The sequence below is a fragment of the Lepidochelys kempii genome, chromosome 6, assembly GCF_965140285.1.
Source record: "Lepidochelys kempii isolate rLepKem1 chromosome 6, rLepKem1.hap1, whole genome shotgun sequence".
Lineage (NCBI taxonomy): Eukaryota > Metazoa > Chordata > Testudines > Cheloniidae > Lepidochelys > Lepidochelys kempii.
The window spans coordinates 78,216,197-78,241,206 of NC_136385.1; the positions used below are offsets into that span (position 1 = coordinate 78,216,197).

General features: G+C 38.9%; 1 protein-coding gene across 3 annotated transcripts in view; it reads left to right on the forward strand.

Moving 5' to 3' along the window:
* Positions 1 to 25,010, forward strand: part of MEIS2 (Meis homeobox 2) — a 187,089-nt gene that overhangs the window by 37,816 nt on the left and 124,263 nt on the right. For all 3 annotated transcript variants that reach the window (XM_073348868.2, XM_073348866.2, XM_073348867.1), the window contains exon 8: positions 15,626 to 15,771. In XM_073348868.2, the coding sequence (XP_073204969.1) occupies positions 15,626 to 15,771 (146 nt within the window). The remainder of the gene's footprint in view (positions 1 to 15,625; positions 15,772 to 25,010) is intronic.

Below are 25,010 nucleotides of genomic sequence, written 5' to 3' on the forward strand. Positions count from 1 at the left end.
ATGTGATTTGTAGCCTGAACAAGGATTACTAATATCATAAATGCCTATTATTCTGTCAGAGCCGATTTGTTTCTGCAGATCACTTGTTCTCCTGCAAGCAGGTTATGGGCTACAGCACACAACTTGAATCTGTTTGCATGGAAGGTTATAAATTGCAGCATCCAGGCGTAGTGGGTTTTGGTAGTTGTTTTGTTTAGGACAATGCACTACACTGCTCTAAAAGACTTCCCAGTAGTCCTGATCTTCACAGGAAAGAAAATCCATTGTACAGGCTGTAATCTGAGAAACTTTCAGTTATCATGCTTGTTTTTATTCACAAGCATTGATGCCTCTGTGCATGTGACCCTCTGAAAAGCAGCAACATGTTGGTGATGCCTCTTCTTATAAATGTTGTTGGGTTTATACAGGTCATTCATATAGACAGTGCCTAACTGTCTGTTGTTCAACAGGCACCTCTAGCCTTCCGTTGTAGTCAGTGATGTGGTTGTTCTAGGGCTTGTCTACACTGGCAATTTACAGCGCTGCAACTTTCTCGCTCAGGGGTGTGAAAAAACACCCCCCTGAGCGCAGCAAGTTTCAGCGCTGTAAAGTGCCAGTGTAGACAGTGCACCAGCCCCGGTAGCCGTGCTCCCTGCGCCGGTAGCCACACTCCCTGCGCCGGTAGCCACACTCCCTGCGCCGGTAGCCACGCCCTTCGTGGGGGTGGGTTTTTTAGAGCGCTGGGAGTTCCGCGACCACACAAGCCACGGTAAACGGCTGCCGTGGCAACGCGTTAGCCTTGCCAGTGAAGACTAGCCCTCAGTCTCAAGCGCTCATGTCACTTTTTACTTAAATGATATTGTGGAAATCTGTAACTGCCAAAAACACAGTAGCAACTAGTCTATCCCAAAAGGTGAAGTAGTCTTGAAGAAAAGAGGTTACTTTTTTCCCCCCTTAGTCCCACAGTATATCTGCATGCTTCAGCACTGATTTCTCAGCTAGTTGGGTCCCAGGAGGCCTTAGTGAGTGCTGCACTGCTCAGGGAGTTGCAGCTGTATAAAATGAAAAAAAAAATTAGTTTGTATGAATTGTTCTTTACCTTGGTTTGGGTTCAGAATGGCAGCTGCACTCTGACTTTGTGTGTGACAGCACAAAGGACAGCAAAAGTGAAAAGCAAGTCAGCAAGTAGAGAGACAAAAGCAACCATCAGCTAATACAGCTCCACATGGCCTGACTAATTTATGAGAAAAACCTGTTCTGTTCATTGGATCAGCACTCTGAGGAGGCAGGTGGAACTGTAGGAAGTTTTCATTGACTCTCTTGAGCAACTAAGGAAGCCACTAGAGATTCTTCTCAGTTTGAACTTTATCAGGGTCTACGCTTAATCAATATGGTATTGGAAAAAGAATTAATTACTAAAGCAGAATAAAACAGCTGCATTTTAAACTAAGGATCCATCAATTCAGTAATCTTCCAGTTACAGGCTAGGTGCCGTGAGGATCATTTTGACTTCATGTAATGAGGAACAGAGGGAGCTTCCTCATGAACAGGCTGGGAATTCACATTAGCCTATTTCAGCTATTTGTCATCAGTACAACTCATTTCTCCCCTTCTGAATTACAATTTGTATTTGATATACTGTCAAGCCCACAAAATTCCCATATTCATGGAACTGAAAGCATTAATGCAGAAATCATTGTCGCCATGAGAAAAAGTCTTAACCTTCCTGAGCCTCTTTATTCTATAGGCTGCGGCCTGAGTGGTTTCATGCTGGACATACCTCTATTGTGTTCATTGTGCGGGTCAGGGACCTGCCTGTTGAAGAAGCAGTAATTTGAACACAGCCTGTAAATGTTTCATCTGTAATTTCCATAATGGTGAATTTCAAGGAGGGCTGAGAAGGGTTATGGGAGATGAATTAGGTTTTTAGTGAGCTCATTAGGAAGCCAAACAGAGTTTAGACAGCAAGGCGGTGAGTGTGGCTGTAATCAGTTCTGCTCGCTTTGTTCCCTGCCTTCGGGACATTTTTTCGAAAACTTCATGGCAGGGGCTGATGAGAATATACTGAGCAGAGGCTGCAGTCTGATGGTTGACTTGTTGATTTGTAAACCTCTTAATTCATTTTTTGTTCAATTTAATCTTTTCTTTCTTAAAGAAAATTAGTTGAATGTTAGCCCTCTTTGCACTATTCACCTCTTAAATTATGCTCATTTTGAAGAGCTTGTTATGCCTGAATAAACATGAAATGACTTGGCATTTTCCCATAAGAGGCACACCCATTTTAACACCATGTATTTACCATTCCTGGAAATGTCTCATTAACTTCTGAAAATCTGTGAGCATGATATTTTTGGGCTACTGTAACACACCTCTTGGCAGTCACAGAAGGCAGTTTGGTTAATGCCTCATAATATCCATTTTTATTCTCAACATGAAGAAAGGCTCTCTATAGAAAATTGATGCAGTTTGCTCTGCTAATTTTCATGCTCATTCCAATTAATTTAACATGACCCAGATTTTCTTCCTCGGGCTCATCCTGACTAATTAGTAAGGCAACACCTAGAACAAGTTCTGTTTAATAACATTGAGGAACACTAGTTGTGAGTGATTTTGATGCTAATAAAGATATTCACTGATGGGACAGATATTTGATGTCAATTATGGTATGTAATTTAGAAGTCCCAATGTGCTGGATAGAGTATAGGAAGGCTAGCAAATCACTATGGGAGATCATGGTATTTTTAAGACTTCCACATCACCTAACTATCCGCTGGGACCAATTAGTTTATTTATTTATTTTTTGAACAACTAGTAGGATTGTCAACTAATTCTACAGTAATGGATGGGGTGGTGCTGCTGTGGGAGTTACAATCTGTGAACCATCAAGGGTAGGTGCAGGCCTTCATTATTTACTGAACCTTATCACGTAAGAGAAAAGGAGCCATGGGTATCAGAAAGCAGCACTGGTAGAAGAGAAAAGGATGGCTTCCCCACCTCCTTGATTTAGGTTCTTTATAATTTTTGTCATTCAGATGAATCAATTTCTGTGAGAAACGAAGTAAACAGGATTTAAAGAAAAACAGGTTTCTCACCTCTGAGACCTCATTAGAGCCATATAGATCTACTATAAGCGCTGATGTTTCTCATGTCACAAAAATGGGCCAACAAACTTGCCTTTTGTGAGATGAATTCTTTCCCCCAGTCACTCACAGGTATGGAGAAGTTATATGTCTAACCATGCTATAATACAATACAGAGAGGGCTCATAGTCATATAAGTGGTTTTATCTTGCAGAATGAAAAATGTTTATTGGTAAACTTTAAGGGCTTGCTCCTACTCCCACAGAAGTTTATGGGCTTGATTCTGCACTGCCTTGCAACTTGTATAAGAACTGACACCTCTACAAAGTGGACCAAAGATGGACCAAATGCAAAAGACATGAATGAATGGGCATGCCTGACATAATAAATAATAATAATAATTAATAATCAATACTAAGTGCTGCTGCACAAGCCTCTCAAAGCATTTTTCAGTGGAACTTGTGCTCCTAATTCACTTGGGCACTTTGGAAACCCCTCTACCCGTAGTCACTTAGTGAGTCAATGACAGAGAAGAAAATAGAACCCAGCTGTCTTGTACTAGACAATACTGCAACTCCATTGTGATTACTAAGTGCTATATAAACCACACAAGTGTTTAAAAAGCTGAGACAGTAAAATCAAGTAGAAATGTCTTAATATGAAATTGCAGTTTTCTCTTTAATGTCTCAGTATGAAGTTCCTGTTGCCTCTATTGACTATCAGATCTTAATGTGAAATTATGACAATGAGAACTATGATGAGTTTTTTAAGGGGGACATGGGGGCTGTATAAAGTTCCTTGCAAATGCAGTACATAAATATATACTATGCATTGTCAAGCTGAAAATTGCACTGTTAACCAATTGATAAGCTGCTTTTATAAGTAGTCTTGCAATAAAGAAACAGACTTGACCACTTCTACAGTGATTCCTAGCTGGTGTCAGAACATGACAATTCTGTTGTACTGGGTCAGCAATGAATACCTCACTCAAATGGTGCAAAGTCAGCTGGTACTTAATTTTTTATCTCCTCAAGAGTGCATTCACTGACTTTATCACTTAGAAGAATGACTCCCTTGCCTAGTGTGATCAAGATCTGCAAATTTGCTGCATCAGCCTATTTAGCCTAGACTGCTACTTGGTTGGTAAGGTTTAGATCTGCTCATATGGCATAGATGTCAGTTCTCTCATAGGCTAGGTGAACCCAGGAAAAGCTTGCCTTTGGGAGCAAACTCACTTTTAACCCCTTGAAACTTAGGAAAGAGAAATCTCTACAAGTCACCTAGTTTTGTCCACTTGAGGCCCCACTGCATAACCAACATTGCCCTGTAGGAAGGGGACTAATAGGATTTCTTTTGAAGCCCATGCTTTAATCACATAGAGCGGCCATATGTGACATAAGTCACTCCATTGTCCCAGGCACTAAATACCACCTCTGCTGTGACTCAAAATCACGTCTGAGGTTCAGGGATGGCACAGCAGAGCACCAAGTCCCGGAGTAGCTTTGTCATTCTTTGCTTTGAGCCATGAGTTTTTAAATAGACTTAAAATTAAAACAAACCTGTGCCCTGCATCTCTCTTTCTCTCCCTTCTTTTGCCCAGCCTTTCATTTTCCAACCCCAATTCCCTGAAGGATTTTGTCAAAAATCCACGAATTCCTAGTGTTTCCACCAAGTCACATGTCATTCCTTTGTGCTGGTTTCAGCTGACTACTCAAAGGAGGTCCAGAGCTGAGTACTAGTGGAGGGGCTCAATGGTCTTTTCTCTCCCTCTTGCTTCTGCCACACCTGGCCCAAATAATCCAATACATTTACTGAGCAGCAGGAAGGTGCCCTGGTTCTGAGTCTAACCAGCAAAGTGGTTATAAATGTGAGCCAACTAAACCTTGTTGATCAGTGTTCCTGTATCTGCCAACCTGCTTCTTTTAGCTCAATAGCTTATGTGAATTAAAGAATTCTTAGCTGTATCTCCCCTCACGTCTGAGGCTAGTTCCAAAGTAGTTAATAATGAACAGACACTACATGCTTCTGTTTTTTAATATTTGTTCTTAAAAGTCTTTAGTTTATATAACTCATATTTTAGCCTACTCTGGTAACCATTTTTAAAATATCTGATATACGTATGCGGTTGAGATATGTATTTCATACTTTATCAATCAGTCTTTTGGAAACATTTTGGGCCTCCTAACCCAGAGTAATTGTGGGCCTGATCCAAAGCCCACCGAAGTCAATGGGCATCTTTCCATTGATTTCAGCGGGCTTTGGATCAGGCCCTAAGTTATTCAGAGTCAAATAGTATACTACTTAGACCACAAAAACAATGTTTAAAGTATAAAGGGTTTAATTTAAACCTTCAAAAGCAGAGTGTCAGTGTTCCAACTTAACCCTTCGCATTCTGGCATTTTCCAGACTGCCAACCAAATGAACACTTTAGGAGGAGGTGTATATATATGTCCGCAGCACCCAGAGGGTTAATCCACCCCATTGTGCATAAGTGTTGGAGCTCTTATGGTATGTAAGATCACACAAAGTTTGGAGTTGTTTTGTATTCTTCTTAATATACATTCTCAGGAAGCATCTTTTTTGGTGCTGTTAGGGTATCTGCTGTGAATGTGTATGAAGACTAGTTCTCTTATTTGTATTATGAATTAAATACACATTTGTATACCATTTATACATAGAGAGTGCATGGCAAAAGCTTTTATAACTTGTTCCTATTAATGCACGGTTGCCACTTTAAAAACTTTTAATATTCACTCATTCTAAGTTTTTGTTGTAAATCTCAAAAGAGGCTAATTCACTTTATGGACTCATGGTCTGACAAATGTCCTTTTAATAACTGAAGTATTTGGAGTTTAAGGAGTGGGGGGCGGGGAGGAAATCATCTTTAAGGGGTAAATTTCTATATTACATTTTCAGTCCTAACAGGTTTTTAAAAAATGGTTTAAAAATTGCTCTGAAGCTGAGCTCTTTTATGTGACATTTCAGCTAGTGCAAATTTTTATAGCTGAGTAATAAACCCTTACAAATAGGGGTTTCTAATGGGAACACTGATAGACCACTAACTACAGCAATATTATTGGGCACCAGCAATAAGAGGGATGACTATTTAAAAACATGGCATTTGTATCCAACTGCTTGTTTATCAGTGTTGTCTAAGAAATGTCATTGAAATGTTCCATTGTTTGAATTTTATAAAAATTGTGGGAAAGATGAAGATGTTCAAAAGCATAATTTTCTTTTGTAAAGAACAGATATATATATTCACCATTATGGAAACTACTTGTATGGTTTCATGAAGAAGAACAGTTTTGAGTATTAGAAATTATCTACTTAAAGATGCATAGAGCATGTCTTTATCTATGCACAACAGCTGCAAATTGTTAAAGTTTAAATATTAATGAGGTAACATTAAACATAATGAGGTAACTTTAGCTACAGGTAGGATTTTAATTGCACTTATTCTGCCCACATTCTTTGATATTACTGATGACAGAGATACTAAGACATCAGAAATAGAAGTTGATAGTTACTTAAAAACAAATAAAGCTTCTTAATTTGTACTGGAGTGAGGTAATTTTATTCATACTAAAACAAAAAATAATAGCCCACTTATAATTGAATATTAACAATATGAACTTGTGGGGGGAGGAGCAGGAGAAAGTAAAATGAACTTTTGAAGAAGAACTGAAAACTTTTTGCAAACTAGTTAGGGCTATTTTTTTGCTTCGAATTCTTTAATGACTTGTTGGTTCAGAGATTGTAGCTAGTATTCTTAACTGCGCTATGAGAATGATACAATTATTACACTAAGGATATAAAAAAGGAGCAATTTAAAGATAAATCCATTTAGGCAGCAGCAGAAGGACATTTTGTGTAACAATATTTAGCATGATTAAAAATTTAAACAGAATAATAGCTATTTACATTCAGTTACTTTAAAGTAATTACTCTAAAGCAGTCAAAATACTTAGACAATAATTTAATAATATTTTCCTCCAATATAGGTGCCAAAACCTATGCATAAATTTCACAATTTGTGCTGAGAAAAAATACCAAACGAACAGTATAAAAACAAAGTCACTGAGCACTTTCTCTCCACACCAGTGAGTTTCACTTTTGAGGGGAAGAGAATCATAAATCATAATAAACCACAAATATTAATATGTCTCTGTTTAGAACTCGTGCAGTGCCTGTATTTCCATTTGGTTGAACAAGATCAGAGTCTAATCCTGGACTTCTTATTGAAGTCAATAGCAGTTTTGCTTGAATAAGGAGTGTTTAGTAGCAGTTTTGCCAGAGTAAGGAGTGCAAGACCAGGCCCTAGCTCTGCAAAAGAGACCCACAATTTCAAATGTATTACCTTTGTTAACTTCTCAGGCTAGCTTTTTCCTCAGCTTCAAGGATCTTAATTATAACATTTGCTGGTTCAAAGATTAACATTTAGCATTCCAGGAAAGGCTTTCTGGACACTAGTAACCTGATCAGTATGGTCTTCTTTTGGTCTCTCTCTCTCTCTGGTTCTTTGTATTGAAGGAGAGATGATAGTATCTGGCACATTCCTTGGATGACTTGAAGATAGCAGCCTTCTGTGTTTGGGGCTGAAAGATTGTGAACTCTGTGTTAGCAGAAATGCCACACAGGGGAGGTGAATAGAACATTAAAAAAGCTTTAGCTTTAGGTAGTGCAGTGCAAGCAGAGTTGAATTTGAGAGCTGGGATTTAAGTGGACATTTGTCCCTGCTTTCCTCCTTAATAAAATCTGAGTGTTAACTGTGGATAAGGGCATTTGAGAGATCACTAAAAATGAATCATTAGAGTGCCCAAAAGAGCTTTATTATGATGTACTGTGCAGAACTTTATAATATACTATATACTTTTATATGTGCTTATCAGATGCATGTATGTGTTACTGAGTATTACAAAAGTAAATTTTGTTCTTTGCTGCAGAGCCAAAGCAATTCATTGCATTAACATAACAAAACTTTTTAAAAATCTAATTTTCTATTGCCCTGTGAGAAAGGACTGTTAAATAGAAACCACAAGTTTCATGACCACAAACATTTTTCTTGTGTATGTATATATTTAATTTGAAAATCCTTGGCACAGAAATACTGACTGACCAAACTGAGTTAAAATCAAAATTACCAGTGTGATATCAGGTTTCAAGATTGACTCCTTATAGGTGGGGCCTAGAAAGGTCTCGTAATTACAGTTTGGTTGTTGGGCAGTGTTCGTAGCAAGCAGATTCACAGGAATGAGCCTCTTCCTGTAACACCACAAGGATGTTGCTGCGGATCTGTTAATCAAAGTAAAAATACTATGGAAAATAATTTTTTAAACTATACTACTATACTAACTTGCCAGATCCAGGGAAAAAAATGCAGCCACATTTACATATGTGTCCATCTGTCTGGTTTTACACTTTATGTCTCCAGCCAGTGGGTGAAGTGGTTTTAATCCAAGCTGCAGTCTGATTTTCCTTCTAACATCATGTTTTTATGTGTACATTATTTGTAACTGGACCTACATTTTCTTGACAGTTGCTAGTTCTAAATTGTTCTTTTAAATAATCTCATCTATCTGGCCATGGTAGTTTAAACTGGAGTAAGCAGCAGAGTTCTCCATGGATAATTTTGTTAGTTAGCAGATTGTTACCATCTCAATGTTGCTGAAATCCCTAATCTCAGGTCAGCGTGAAGCTGCAGTGGTTACAATCCTGTTGCCTGATGTGGTGTGAATGGAAGTGCTTTCTGTCAGAAACATGTGGTCTCTTCAGTGGAGAGCTTGCGTAAATCCTGTGTAAATAGAGGGAGGCTAACAAAGGATGAGCCCCTGCAGCTCAGAGCATTTGGAGCCATTTGGGGGCTGAATTTGCTAAATGCTGCTTATACAGCCTGAAAAGTTGAAGAGAAAGAGCATAAAATCCCTTCTTTTTTCTCTTTCTGCTCATACCCTGGGGGGAGGGTGTTAAGGGCCAGAGAAGCCTGAGGTAAGCCTATGAAGACTGTTTTTTCAGTGCTCTTTTGAGTGTGAAAAAGGTGGCATGGGTCACTGTCCCCTCTTTAATGTCGGAAAACCCACACAGTCAGTAAATGTTGCATGTAAACTAAAGCATTTCTTCTCTCCTCCTGCACTCCATGGCAGTGGGCCATGAACTAGTCACTCGAAAATCACAGAAAAATTTCACTTTAACATGTCCAGACAGTTTAGCACAGCAGGATGGTAAGAGAGATCAGTAATTAGCAGGTTTCCTTACAGTTCCCCATGTCTATATCAGAATATTTTCCCCACCTGATGTGAAAAAATGTTAGATTATAAAGTACTAAACATGAATCTCTCGATTTTTATCCCAGCAAACATAAGCCTTCTCACAAAACAAAAGGCTACACAAATATTTGATCAGCATTTTAGTTTAAACCATAGTCCTTGTGCAACTGTGCATTCACTTCACAAGTAAACATCAGCTTTAAAAGCTGATAGTTGTGAACACCAAAAAACCCCTGATACTAAATAAAAAAACACCAACCTCTGCTTTTCTCTTAATTTCAAACTTATTTCCAAAAAAAAAAAAAAAAAAAAAAGGGAGCCAGGAAAATAATAAAGGGGAAAATATGATAAAAATTAAAATTCCAGAAGGTATTTCTGAAGGATCTCTTCAACCACCAACTTCAATAGCATATGAAGACAACAGAAAACCTCAAAAATACCTGAAACATCTTTCCCCTCCCTAAAGTAAACAAACTGAATATTTATAACAAATGCCTCACTGAAAGGGATAGAATGTAAAGAACAAAGAGACACCCATCCAGGAACAGAAAATATCACATTCAACATCTTTTATTCTCCCTCTTGGGGTGTTCAGTATATCCTTGGGTATTTTGCCATCGACACATGTAATTCTTTTTCGAGTGAGGGTCTCTATATGCATTCTAAACATGGGTGCACATGCACACCATGCGTCAGAGCTGGAAGATTTTCTTAGCTGTGTATATTGACCCACATGTGCGTCATGTGTCCCCTTGTGCTCGCAGCCAAGCGTATAATAGGCCGTGGGGTCAATGCCTCTCCAGTTCCCTCTTACTGCCACAGGGCCTCAGACAGAACCCCTGTTCCTTCAAGCTCTTAGCTTGTTAAGAGAGTGATATACTTTCCATTTCCTATATATAGTTGTATATAGCTGTTCTTTTTAGTGTTCTGTAGTTCGACATATGTAATTCCTTCACCCATTGCCAAGTGTCTCAAGGGAGTATATAGTTAACTACATCCCGCAAACAGGGGCTTGTTCCTTACTGAGGGAAACACACTAAAATGCCACTAAGGGAGGAAGAAGGGTGGCTTTGTGATAAAGGCACCACACTGGGACTCAGGAAACCTAAGTTCCATTCCTGCTCTTTGAGTGACTTTCTGGGTGATCTTGTACCAGTCACTGCAGGTTCACATTCTGAAGGGCCCTTAGTTGGGTGCACAGTTAGAAAAATACCTGGATGTTCCTCCCACCATCCTTGGGGGGACTGTGTAAGAGCCAAAAGAAATTGTAGCCCTTGTATTCTGGAAAGTCCAAGATCTTATTACTTGAGATGCACAAAGAGGTGGGGCTATGTTCACACCCCATCCCCCTTTCATACTGTTTACAGAGCAGGACTAATGCAGCGGGGGAACAAAAATGTACTTCATAAAGATGCATAGTAATGCAGCATACTAGGAGTTCCCAGAGCCTTCTTACCATGGGCTGCACCTTAAAGGTACCATCTAGTCCATCATTTTACTGTGCCTCAGTTTTCTCATCAGTTAAATGGGGTTAATAATTATTTTTACTCTGCAAGGTGTTGTGAGACAAAACTGAGTAACATATACAGGGATGATTAATTTTAAAAAAGCTCTGTAAAAGAGCTGTGATCAACTGAGGCACTCAAGCCAAGAGCCCAGTGGTTTAAACAAGAGTGGGATGTACATGAGGTGCTCTGACAAAGGGGTCCTTGATTCTGGATCTGGGTTTCCTCTTATCGTAGTCACTTACAGCACCTGTTGTGTGACTTCGGTGCATACCATAAGACTCTTCTGGTTTCTCAGGCTTTTTCTATATGACAAGAGATTGGGGTAGTTGGAAGAGAGGCAGTTTGTTTCTGTTTTGGGTTGCTCTTATTGATCTATTGAGATACTTGATTTGTGCTGGAAATGGCCCAACTTGACTATCATACACATTGTAAGGAGAGTGATCACTTTAGATAAGCTATTACCAGCAGGAGAGTGGGGTGGGAGGAGGTATTGTTTCATGGTCTCTGTGTATATAATGTCTTCTGCAGTTTCCACAGTATGCATCCGATGAAGTGAGCTGTAGCTCACGAAAGCTCATGCTCAAATAAATTGGTTAGTCTCTAAGGTGCCACAAGTACTCCTTTTCTTTTTGCGAATACAGACTAACACGACCGTTACTCTGAAACCTTGGTTTATAATAGTTGTACAGCACCCAGAGCTCTATTTATAAATTTAAACAAGTAATGGCAAGTGCAAATGTGTGTGCATATGAATTCCCAAACATGACTTTCATGCAGAACTTCCCCTTCGTTAAACTACTGGGCCTGAACAATCTCTCAGAGTTTGCATAAAAAACTGCATCTGCACTGCACTATATTATATTATATACACCATTTGTTTTTTCTTTCCAAAACTCATACCTGTTAAAGTAGTTGCATTATTTTTAGTACAATGGTGAGTTGTTTTTTCTCCTAGTTGAGGTGTATCCTTTCTCTTTTGTTCAACAATAACATGGCTATCAGCTGCCTTGCCTGATGATGGTGAAACTCAGATGCTGAGGTCTGCAATGTATTTGGCCAGAAACAGTTTTCTGGCTGCCTTGCTAGTTATGATAGTGGCAACAGAACTGCTTCTGGAGTTTGGACCTGTGGGGTTACCATTTTCCTTAGAGTAACAATTTGGTATCTTTCATGTGCATCAATGAAATTCGAAAATCCTATTCAGATGCCATAGGAACAGCTCTCTAAGCGACATTAACTCCAATTCTGCCCTATTCCTTCCCTGTGGAGAGGAGAACAGTATAGGGGTAATTGGGGTGGCAGAATATTAACAGCATAGAGTCTTGTAAGACGTACTGCCAAGGAGAGGGTCGTCAACAGCAGTGTGGTCAGGCAGTCCCTCTGCAGAATTGGAACTGTTAGTTCCCAGTGATCCCTCAGGCCTGTGAGCTTTGGGAGCTATGTCCCTAACCTCCAGGATCCCTGTCATTTCCACAAACTCTTCCATTTGAGGACAGTAACAATGCATACTAGCTCAATGAGGTAACCCTGGATTTATACTGGTGAAACTGAGACCAGATTTTGACCCACTGTCTGTCTCCTTATTCCATGACTCCTTTGACCCACTGTCTGTCTCCTTAGTCCATAACAGCAAAAAACCATGTTATTCCATAACAGCAAAAAACCATTCTTATGCATGTTGCCTCGTACCTTGGTATGTGAGTGGTCAAATCAGTGGGACCAATCATGCACTAAGGATGGTGGAACTGGACCTTCAAATGATTAAAATATAGTTCCTTTTTATAAACAGTATTTCAAATGCAATTAATCTGGTCTGAGATAGGATTTAAAGGATCTAAAATCTGTTTCTGATCTCACCAGTGATGATGTAACTCCTTTGAGTTCACCAGAGTTACTCCTGATTTACACTAGTGTAACTGAAACCAGAATCAATATCTAAGAAGTAGATATTCCATTCTGAATGTAGTAGCGGTTTAAGTGTCATGTTTGCTAATGTGGGTAGCCCCACTGAACACAGGGCAGTAAGGATTTGCAGGACTGACCCCTTAGTTTGCACATAATGCCCAGTTGTGGTTGGTTTGTCTGTGGGATTTTTTTCCCTCCGTAACTCAGTTATCTAGGAACACAAATCTTACAGTGAGTTTTCATCTACTGATGTAATTTGGAGGTGCTATTCTTAAATTTCCTTTCATGGGGTGAGGGGAGAGATTAAGGAAACATTGTCTCTCATCACTTATACCATTGATTAGGTGGAAAAGGCATTGCAAGCTTTAGCTGAACTTTCATCTCCTGCACTATTATTTGCTTTTTAAAGCAAGGATAGTCACAACCTCTCCAAAAGGTCTAAATGATGCTTTAAGACTATTGGTGATTTCAGCTGTTTAAACACAAACACACACACACATATGCCCATGTATGTCTACAGAGGCATAGGGATCATTTATATATGTGTATATACAGTGTGCATATGTCTCTGTACTAAGAAAGGGACAGAGAGACTGAAGGAAAGATTTTATATCTACATGCAGTATGTGCATACACACCTAGCATTTACATATGGAGACAAAGATATCTTTACCTAGACGATAGACAGACAAACAGACTGACTGACTTCAAACTTGCACTTTCAGTGTGGCTGTTCCCCCCACCCCCACCCCCGCATCTCCGGGTACTGCTTTTCAAAACTGCCTGAGGCTACAGTACAGCACCTCAGATCCCCAAGGCCCATTGCCTGGCTCCTAATAGCCACTCTCCATCTGTGTCACATGAACAGCTGATGAGATAGCTCCAATGTCTGTATTTTGGAGAGCACATCCACCCAGGTTAAAATGCTGGGGTTGCCAAGGAGCAGTCAGAAGCCATTAGTGTTTGTGAGAATTTGCCTTGCAGCAGTTCCTTGGCATAGTGGAAAGGGTGTGTGTGTACACGCACACGAGGGGTATGGGAAGGGGTGGGAGACACGGGGACAGCCTGGTAGGAAGGAGTTCATTCTGAATAACCACCATTTCTCAAAAGTAATTGGTTTGTAACACTGTATAGGACCAGGCATCATTTCTTTTGATTATTTTTGCACCCATTTGACTCACCTTTATTTTATCACTAACAGAAGCCAACAAAAAAGAGAGCCGCGACTTCAGGGTCTTGCTCTGGTGTTTGGGCAGATGGAAGGGAGCTGCTCTGCCTTGGGGCAGGGTGGTTGTAATGAAGTGGCCTGTCAGTCTGTAAATAGTGAGGGTCATCTCTTCCATGTGATGGAGGGTATCACATTGCAGTGAAAATGGAAATGTCAATAAAATTAATCTGCCAGCTCTTTGCTGTGGCTTTTCCATTTCTCTGGTCCAGGAGGGTTGTGGGGTTGTTGGTTTTTTTTTTTTTTGCAAGGGGAGGTGGTGGAAGAAGGGTGAGTGGACACGCGGGAAATAGATGAAGCTGAAATAAAAGTTTTGAAGTAAATGGTCTATATGTAGCAGTAATGTATTTGTTTTAGTAGCACTAAAGAGCTAGAAGAGGCTATAGGAATTAGCTCGTGGATCTATAGCATTCCTCAGGAAGCTATGGAGCGTCTAGCTCAGGCTACATTGAGCACAGAGTTTATTGTTTTAGGCTTTCTTGGACAAGGTTTTTACTTAGCATGGGATTTATGGCATTTACTGCTAATGAATGTCTATTCTTAAATTACAAAAACCACCGTCTCAGCGCAATTCCCAGATGTCCTTCCAGGACCTCAGCTTCTTAAACACCAGCAGGGAGCATAAACTCTCCACTTCTCTGTTTTCCTCTTTCGTGTGGCTCCAGGCTAATGATGTGTAAGGAAAACATAGCAATCTATAAAGTCTCAGTGCTGTCCCAGTATTCTTCATTTATTTTGCATTTGATTATGCCACAAGTCGGATCTTGTTTCTTTCCTTTTTTAAAAGTTATTAGTTCAAATATTAATGTAGGAATATGGCATATATTGCTGCTCTTGATTGATGCCTTCCCAAAAACAGGAAGACGTGCTCGTATGAATTTTAAGAAAGTAGGGGTCCTGCAATGCCTTGCCAGAAGAGTTTTTCAGATACATAATTTAGATGCCCTCCAGGCAGGCTTTCAAGGCATTTTTGCTGGAGGGCAAGAAAAAATAACTATGACTGTTAAAAGTAAATGATTTTTGCTAATGCACAATTAATGCCAGGGAAAAGCACAGAAGAGAAAGATGTTGATGGAAAGTTCTGATTAAGTGAGCACCCTACCTTGATGTGCATTTTTTTTTAATGATAATGATCACTGATGCAGAGATGTAGAAGTTTTCATGTCATGCAAATGCTATGTGCAGGATCGTATACAGCGTGTGTGTGTAGGGAGGTGATAGTTATGGGGAGGGGCTGATCTGACAGCACCTATGCAGAAGGCCTAGAACATATAGACTACAGAACATCTAAGCTGAATATATACAGTATGTATTCAGTAGGATTGTAGGCATGCATTTACAGTGAATAGGGTTTCTTGTGGCAGGTTTTCCCACATTGAATCCTGTAATTGACAAAGAGCTATTGCACTATGTCAAGCACACAGTTATAATTGAATTAATGATATGTGCTTGTGTGAGACACAAAATTAGTATTTGGAGAGACATGGTTTCTAATTTTTACACATTTGTATCAGCAATCATATTTAATGAGAAAATGTATGTGCCTGATGTTCTATCAAATCAAAATAAAGCTGCATTAATTTCCCAATAATGAACGATACCTTTTAGTTTATATGTTTTGTTTATTATGTCTCCTTCCCCTTATTTTGTTCTTTCTTTTAGGGGATGGTTTAGACAACAGCGTAGCCTCACCTGGTACAGGGGACGATGATGATCCAGACAAGGACAAAAAGCGTCAGAAGAAAAGAGGCATTTTCCCCAAAGTAGCTACAAATATCATGAGAGCGTGGCTTTTCCAGCATCTCACAGTAAGTGGAGACCAAAAGAATAAAAACATAAAGAATAGATTTTTGTTCACATGCCTGATGAGGTTTATTCATTATTATTAGAAATCAATTGTCCCCATAATTTTTGGGAAGATAGTAGGGATCAATGATCACTTTTATTTTTTCTAGAAGCTTATTTATTTATTTAATTTATTTATTTCAGTCTAGTAATCATGACAAGTGGAATATACATCATAAGATGTGAGCATGAAACAACACTAGAGCAGAAGGCAGCCATTTTTTGTTTACATTCCAGTAATGAGAACTGTTCAAAGTGTTGTTAAGATGAAAAGGGGTTTCTACATTTAGAATATAGTATATATATGAGGACACTAATAAGGGGGTTGAGTAACTCTACCCTCTGGATTGTGTTATTTTGGCCTCTGTTTACAACAAACCTCATATGTTTTAGAAGGAAAGTAATACTCTCCAATGCAGGTATTTCAACAAACATTGTAGGATGCTAGAGAAGTCATGAAGCAGCTTGCAAACTTGTCATGTGTTAGTTTACATGAGAAATATAGATGGTTTATTGGTTCTCTAATTCCTCTGTTCTGTAAAACAGAGATCAAAACACCTTTTTTAGCTGTTATTCAAGTCCATTATCTTAAAAGCTAGCCCTATTCTCTTCTGGGGGAAAGAGATTAAATATGTGAAAAAGCAACACTTTTAGTAACAATCTAGCTTTATGCTCCTGTTTGCAACTGGTTTTATGTGTTGGTGTTCTGTTGACTATTACAGCTTCACTTAAACATCAACATACATTTTTGATGAAGAACTGGTAACTCTCCTATAGTTTACTATTCAGATGGAAATGCTAGAAAATGGTAAAATGATCACTGATTATTATTATTGATTTTTTTTCACCCCTTCCTATAAAATTGTTTCTCACCTATTCTGTTTGGCCTAATGGTTAAAAAGATAATAGCATGGTTAACTACCTCACATAAGAGCTTCTTTGTGAATACCAAAGTTATACAGTTCCATAGTGGTTGACGTTAGTTACAGTGTCTTGATTCCAGGACAAGGTACCCCTTTTATTTATGGTAGTGACTATTGAACTGCTCTGCTGGTAGAACAGCTAATGGGGGGCGGGGTGGGGGAGGAGAGAGCAATAGATCCACATTTCTAAACCATCATTTTGATGTAAGGACATTAGTAGCAAACTAAGGTGCATTGATCTGGCCTGTGGGGTCAGGATTAGCTAGAATAGCCAGTGTCTCTGCTGGAGTAGTGGTTATTCTTGCCTTCCAGCTATGGCCATTTCAAAGGTCAGGTGCCCTGTACCCACTTGGCTCAGAGGAATTAGACAGAACATGAGTCTCTGGGCTGATTACTTAACCAAAGACAAAATAATGAGTCCTAAGCAAATACTGACTAATTGAAAGGGCTGTAAATCCATTACATATTGGTCAGGGATAATCAGGAGTATTTAATCACTTTTATCTATTCAGGAGCACTGAAGCTGCAACAGCAAAGCCCTGAACCTTGCCATGTGCTTATTATTCTCATCATTATCAAAATTACTTCACAGCTGTTCTTTGCTACATCACCTCAGCTGGAGATTTACTAACCTGTAAAATGTTTTTAATTTGGAATTCGAGTGAGTGTGAAGGGAGGGAGTTTCATTTTTAGCTGGAAAGTATGGCTACTGAAACAGCAAGGGGAAACAGCTAAAACCACCGGCCACAAATAATCCATTTTCTTTCACACAAGCTTGCATGTTCATTTCCTTAACTCTTACCAAAGTTTTCAATTTCTTGTTTTTTTTACCCCTGCTTCCTTTCTTTCTTGTGTGCGCATTGAAAGCATTCAACACATGCTTACTAAACAATCAGCTATCTCTCGGTTATCTTGAGAAAAATCCTCACAGTTTTGCTTTTTGGAAATCCACCCCCTCCATTCTCTGCCACCTCCTTCACCCCAGATGAATTGAGGAAGTTCAGCATCTTTGATGAGGATGTTCCTGGAGGAAGGAGGGGAAAAAAAACACACCCAAAACCAAGAAACCTTTTACCTTCCAGGCTTTAATGAGTTTGCATGTGCTGAAAGATTTACTGTGCTGTAATTCTCAGACCTGAGACTGATAATGGAGACCCCTGACTAGTGCAATGTAAATTCAGAAAGGTTTTTGCCATAAATGCATGCAGCAAAGGAAGAGAAATCTTTTTTCTAAATATCCCTCACTTTTTCTCAGATTAGCTTGTCCATTCAAAGTGCGACGCCAGCTCTATCGCAAAGGGAATCTATGATGTATAAATTATTGTTTCAAGTAAATTTCTTTACAAAAGGAGTCCATGATTCAATATACATTCCTTCATTACTACTCTAACCTTATTTCAAATTGGTTTGTCCCTCTTTTGTGCTGTATGACCTGTTCTTGTATTACAATAATCCCCTGATGTACCTTTCTTTCTTTCTTTCTTTCTTTCTTTCTTTCTTTCTTTCTTTCTTTCTTTCTTTCTTTCTTTCTTTCTTTCTTTCTTTCTTTCTTTCTTTCTTTCTAAAGAAACTAATTGAATTATCTCATTATTTTAATTTGCTAAGCAAATGTATTTTACATCTCAGGATGTGTTCTTAAAGAAGGGGCTGCTTAGGCTTTGCCCCTTGAATGGGACATTGGTGCATTTTGACATTCATGCATTCATTAAGGAAAGGAACATAAAAGAACTCTGGTTGTATTTTTTTTTTCAAACACCCAACCAGCGTGGAACAACTTTTTCCATAAACCACAGGGGTCTCGCTACATATGTTCTCAACTGCAAGCCATTGTCACCTAGTCTGAATACCTCAAGAGGACAAATAAAAAACTAAAGACCAACTGTAGCAATTGTTAGCTGTTAGTCTCAATATGACGAAAACCATTAACCTTTGGTTTTCCTGGAAGAAGCAACTCCAGTCTATCTCTTACAGCATTGACCAAGCTCCCAAATTCCTTTAGACTGTCAAATGTAGTGGGAGAGTAATTCAGTTCTAACTAACTGTATTCATTTATTACCTTTCTTTAAAGAAAATGTTACCTTTTTTTCTTTATGAAATATTCAGTTATTTTACAATCCCCTAAAATAACCTAATTTAAAAATTGAGTAGCTTCTTCATACAAGCTTGAGTGACTTTTTGAAAAGAGACAGGTGCTTGAACTCTCGTGTAGAATTAATGTATCCCGCAGACTGTGGCTTTCAAAATTGCCTTCATACCTTGTCACCTTTTCCATTTTGCAGGAACTTTAATTATATTAGAAATAAGATACATGCACATGTTTTTGTTGATGGAAATAAAATGTAAGGAATAGAAATTTCTGTCATTTCCCAGTTCAGTTATTGGGATCTGTCTTACATTTGGAATTACAAGGGGACAGGAAGATGAAAAGATCTGAGGATAAATTGGTTGGAAATGTGTATGCTTTTTCTGGATAATGTCCAGTGTTTGAGAAAGTAAAGGAAATCCTAGTGTGGTAGAATAAGCTTTTCAATAGTACATAAAGATTATGATATCAGAAAGGTAAACCTGACATTAAGGCTGTTTTTATTTGACTTCAAAGATAGTTAAAGAAAAGAAACAGCAAGAATCTGACCCAAGCCGGGAGTTTATTCATAGCTTTGGAAAGCTCCTTTTCCTCCATGCCAAGGAGCCCTTAGTACACTCAATTAGCCTCTCAGACATCTCGCTTTCCTCCCTCAAGTGCTCCCTATTTGCCCTGCAAAGAACATATTTGATCATGGAATGAAAACAGGAAGTGCTCAGACACAAAGACACCCCTTGCTCACATCAATTTTGAGCTAAAGGTTTTCTTATTAGCAACCATTGGGGAAAAAAAAACAGTGCTGTAGTTTAAAAGGGTAGAGAGGACTTTGAAAAATACATGTACATAATCAGAATTGAATGTAGTCATAAAGGAAGTAATTACATTGTTCCATGGTCTTGTACCTTTTGTAATTCATCCTTTGCTTCAGCAAAGAGAATGAAGAACTACACTTTTAGTCCATCCACTATGCTCATTTTTTCCCTCTGGTGTAGTGCTGGTAAAACAGATGATACAGTTATGTTTGTGACACTTATCTGGAGTGATCCCTTTTGTTCAAGTTCTAATTTGCTATTGTTCCTTTTGTTCAAACCTATAAGTGTGTATTTTAATTAAAAGTATATATTTGTCTTTGGTACAAAAATACCACCTTTAGTATGCACACTAAAAAATTCCTTTTTTGAATCATTGGGTCACATTCTCAGCTGATATAAATTGGCATAGCTCAACTGAAGTTAATGGAACTATGCAGCTTTAAATAGGCTCTGGCCTATGATATCTTTTAAAAACAGTATCAAATAAATCAGACTAAAATGATGTCTAGAATAAAAGAACTGATATTGTGGGAAAAACACATTCATTCCCTCCAAATAGTTAACTTGTCAAGTTTGTGGGCCAAATTCAGGTCACATCTACTGAAGAGTAAATCCATTCACTTCAGCTGATTTAGCCTGGATTTATGTTGATGTACCTGAGATTACACCCTGGCCCATATCTTGTTTAAATGATTACATCACCTAACCACTTGTGCAAGTGTTTCCATGGATCCGATGAAGTGAGCTGTAGCTCATGAAAGCTTATGCTCAAATAAATTGGTTAGTCTCTAAGGTGCCACAAGTCCTCCTTTTCTTTTTACGAATACAGACTAACACGGCTGCTACTCTGAAACCTGTCATGGAGACTCTGTATGTATTAGACATTTTCACTACACTTGGTCTTAGAGCAGAAGACCTCTGAGCAAAGCCAGCTTTAGCACTTTTGAGTAAGCCTGAAAAGCAAATATTCACTCTCCCCCATTCATAACTGGCTCCCATTCATCATGATCATATCAATTTGCAGAGGATCGGTGAGTGAGGATTTTGAGGAGGAATAACAAGATAATTCTTTGGAGCACCCCAAATTAACCAGACTCCATTTATAGAAAATGGTGGCGAAGCAACTTCAATACACCACCAGGCCCCTGCTATAGAAGTGCCTCCCAGCTGTTTGTGCTGGACTCTGAACATAGTTGTTAACTTAATACAAAAAACTGAGAGACATTTGTTCAAATAAATTAGGGATCTTGGGGCTGTGAGGGCCAAGACCAAGACAATGGGGAGATTTATGGGCATTTTGCTGAATTTGAGTACTTGTGCAGGACGAAATTGTGACCTTTCCTTTACATCCAGGCAGGAGAGTAAGGAGTGTAAGATGTTCCTTTACTCTGCTGTGCAGACTACCTGCATCTGTGATCATGGAGCAGGAAGGATAGCCGTCTCAATGGGGCTGATACACCTGTGCAGGTGGGCAGGGAGCGGGAGGAACTTCAGAGTCACAGTCTGACTCCAGTTCTGCTCCTGGGGCAGCACAACTATGCACAGTACACCACACGAGGCTTGTGGCAAAGCCGCAGTTTAATCTATATTGCTTTACAAACATTAATTAAGGAGTTACTATCATACTCCATGAGATATTATTGTCCCACTTTACAGACAGGTAAACTTTTGGTTGGGAAAGTTAAGCGACTTGTCCAAAGCCCTTGAGAAAATCTGTGTCAGAACTGGATTAGAATGTAGAACTCTTGCTCTTAGTCCTGTGCTTAGGCCACTAGACCATGCTGCCTCACATACTGTTGTGCCGTGCTTATCTGTGTCCAGAGATCACTCTGGCTGTTCAGCAAAGGAGCTGGTTCAGCTGTAGGCAGCTGGATAGGAGGGAGCTTGCAGCTGTTCTTATTTATCTTTGTTTTTATTATTATTTAACTTTATTATTTATTGTTGTTATTATTTGTATTACAGGAATGCCTAGGGGCATTGGGGCCCCACTTGTACATATACATAGTGAGAGTCAGTGTTTCCCCTAGTGTCATCAGTAGCAGCCTGAACAGACTAAAGCTGGGAAACCCCCAAAATGATGATGTCTGTGGCCCTGGGTCTCATGGCCCCAAGAGATCAGTGCTGGGTAGATGTAGGGGGGAGATAGTAAATAGCTTGTGATCCTTAGGAAAAAACAGGGCATAAGCTTCAACCTTAGTGATTGATTGATGTTAGTTAACATTTCCAAGGCTATCTTCTCCAAAGAAAAGAACTAGAAATATTTGTTTGTTTTCAAAATGGAAACTAAGATTGGCCCTGACATTTCTACAGCCACTCTATCCCTTCCAGAAATGGGGACACAGGGTCACAGGGTTTGAGACCCTCAAAAGCCAGCTCTGACTCTGAGTGGTTAATCTAATCATTGTTACATAGACATCTGTTCACTCAAAAATTGAGGCTTTTGTGATGCAATGATCCATCTATTTAGTACTACAGCTCTAGTAATTGAATTAAGAAAAAAACATATTTTTGTTAGATTATGTATTATAAAGAAGCCCAATCCTCTTGCACCAGCAGAGAGAGAGAGAGAGAGAGAGAGTTAAGCGCTGCATTGTTTTCTGCTAGCTGGAGGAAAACATCTGTGAATTGTTTGAACTGAACCTTACCAGGGACTCTCTAAATCTGTGTCATCTCTGTTTAATTTCAGGAAATGATGTCACAGAGCATTAAATAACAATGCTATGTGATATATTTTTACTTGTGCATGATGTCCTAAGCATTTCTGTTACACAGCAGTGTTTTGAATTAACTGTAAGCTTGCACTTTAAAAAAAATGTATTCCATAATGCTTTTTTGGATGAGTGTGGGGATGGTCAGTGTTTTAGGGGGTCACCAAGGTTCAGGGCTGTTTAAGGGCTGTAGGGCCATTTGTCATGTGCTTATTTGTACTTGGGGCTGGATGTCAGCACTCTCATCACCCATGGCAACCTCCAGGACTGTTGGTTTGTTACAAAGCATGTCTGTGGAAGAAAAACTAAATGTTCTAAACCTATCAGTCAAAAGAGCTATTAGATAGTTATAGTAGAGGCCTGCATACTGTAGCTTCTGCCTTTATCAAACTTTCTGCACACCCCCTTCTTCTGTAAAGAATAGAGGACATAAGTCAATTCTGTCTGCCATCTGTCGTCTTTTTAGCTGTTCCTCAAATTAAAGAGACAGTCCAAAATTTAAATAATCTGATAGAGTCATAGAAGCCTTGTGTGTATGTTGTTACCTTTGCATTTGATTTTTTGTTTTTTGTGTCATTCGGGGAGCAAATCTTTATTGCCCTTCTCTGAAGGTAAAATATGTCCTGTGTTTCTGTTTTAAAAATAATATTCTCAGAAATGTGTTTGCGGTATCATAGAGTTGTTATCAAATACAATTCTAAGTATATATAGGGTGAAATGAACACACACACACACACACACACACACAAATATATCAAATCAGGCTTTATTCAGAGAGTTCTGCAGGGGTCAAGGAGATGGAATGCACTGCCCCTCAACCCCTAGTCAGGTTGTAGGGCTGCAGAGGACCCCTTCTACAGCCTCTACGAGGGTGATTTGGGGTATTGAGTTTACATAATAGAACTTTTCCAGGCTTGCCACAATAGCTCCCTACACACCAGTCTATTTGGTGTAATCTTGCTGCCCCCCACCTCTCTAGTACGGTGCAATAGCCTCACTGCTGCCATTCTGTCTGTGTCTATCCTCTTCCTCATGTATGGACAACATGAGACTTAAGTAGTGTAGAGAGCCTTGCCCTGGCCCTCTTCTGCTGGGCGAATTTCACCCATGCGGCATCTGAGGTAGCCCTCTGCCATACTATCAGCCAATAGATTTTAGAACCCACTCGACGGCTAGATTTGGGAAACAAATTTTCTTTCCCAATTTAATATTTTACATGTTATTTTCAAGCAAGGCATTACTAACTGAGAACAGATAGCAACTAAAACCACTGGTACTTGGTACCACTGAGAAAAATAGCTCAATGGAGCAAGCTAGAGGTAGTGGGCTAGCAAAAGATATGAACAGCCAGTGGTGTTTTCTGGTTGTTATCGTCAGATTACAAAAGCCTTGTAAAACCAGAAATCCAGGAATTAATTGAAAAGGAGAGAGGAAAGAATGTGAAGGTCCCAGGGTTCATGCAGTGAATTCCCTAAAATAACTGTAAAAATGAGAAGTAACCACAAGAATTCACTGAGGTAGAGTTGAGGCTTTGAGGATTGTAAAGTAAAAGGGATTGAATTAAGGCATATGCAAATATGAATAGCCAGCTGTTTAAAAACTCCAAGAATGTTGCACTATTAAATGCTGTGCAATGCAATCTCTGAATATTCAGATCACAATGGAACACAGGTCAAAGATCATCTGAATATCTTAAAATTCCATTACTTACAATACTTTACAATACTTTGCAATAGGATATTCACAGATCCTTCTTTTTCCTTTCTCACACTGTGTATTTTTTTCTTTTTATGGAAAAATTGTTGCAGTTGTTTGTGTAAAATGATACAGCCCCTCAGTTTTGCCTTAGACCAGGTTTATTTAAAACCATCTTTTCAAGATTTCTGAACAGAGTAATTGTTTTTAAGGAATAATTTTCTATAAAATTAGAGCTATATTGTAAAGAGTGTGCATTTCTGCAGCCCTGCTTGCACCATGCCAACATGACTATGAAATGGAGATGTCTAGTTCCATTTCTGTCTAATGAAATGAGTAGTTTATGGCAGACAACATTACTTTTGGTTTCATGGAGTTTGCCTTAAGTTACACTCAGAATACCAATGTATTACATATTTCAAAGTTGATTGTCAGCAGCTGTTTACAGTAACCAAAGCAGTCACTGGCACCTTTAAAGATTTATTATTGTCTTAAAACATAATAGCAATACAGTTTTCATGCTTTTACATGTGCTATTTTTATTTTTAACTGCTAGTCCCAAATCTGCCAGAATTAATTTAAATTGTTTTATCTAATAGTGGATGATAGGTTGTCAAGTCACTGTATAATGGCATAAAGATACTTTTTAAAATCTTGGTTTTATCTTTTTATTATGGTATTTCAAAGCAAATATTTGTAGCATTTGACTACTTTGTCCATAAAATGTTTAACACCTCATGACATGCTTTTACAGCCCCAGTACACTGAATCAGAGTTTGAATTTAGTAAAAAATCAACTAAAATTTTAGTTTGCTATAAAAAAATCTGTATGTATTTATTTGCTTGGTTCCATAGAAATGTAACTATTGTGTGGATTACTTTCTGCTTGGATTGAAGTACATTTCGAAGTGGTAGCTGAATATTCTAAAGTGGAAACTATATTTGCCTAAGTCGCACAGCAATGGCAAATCTGCTGTTCAC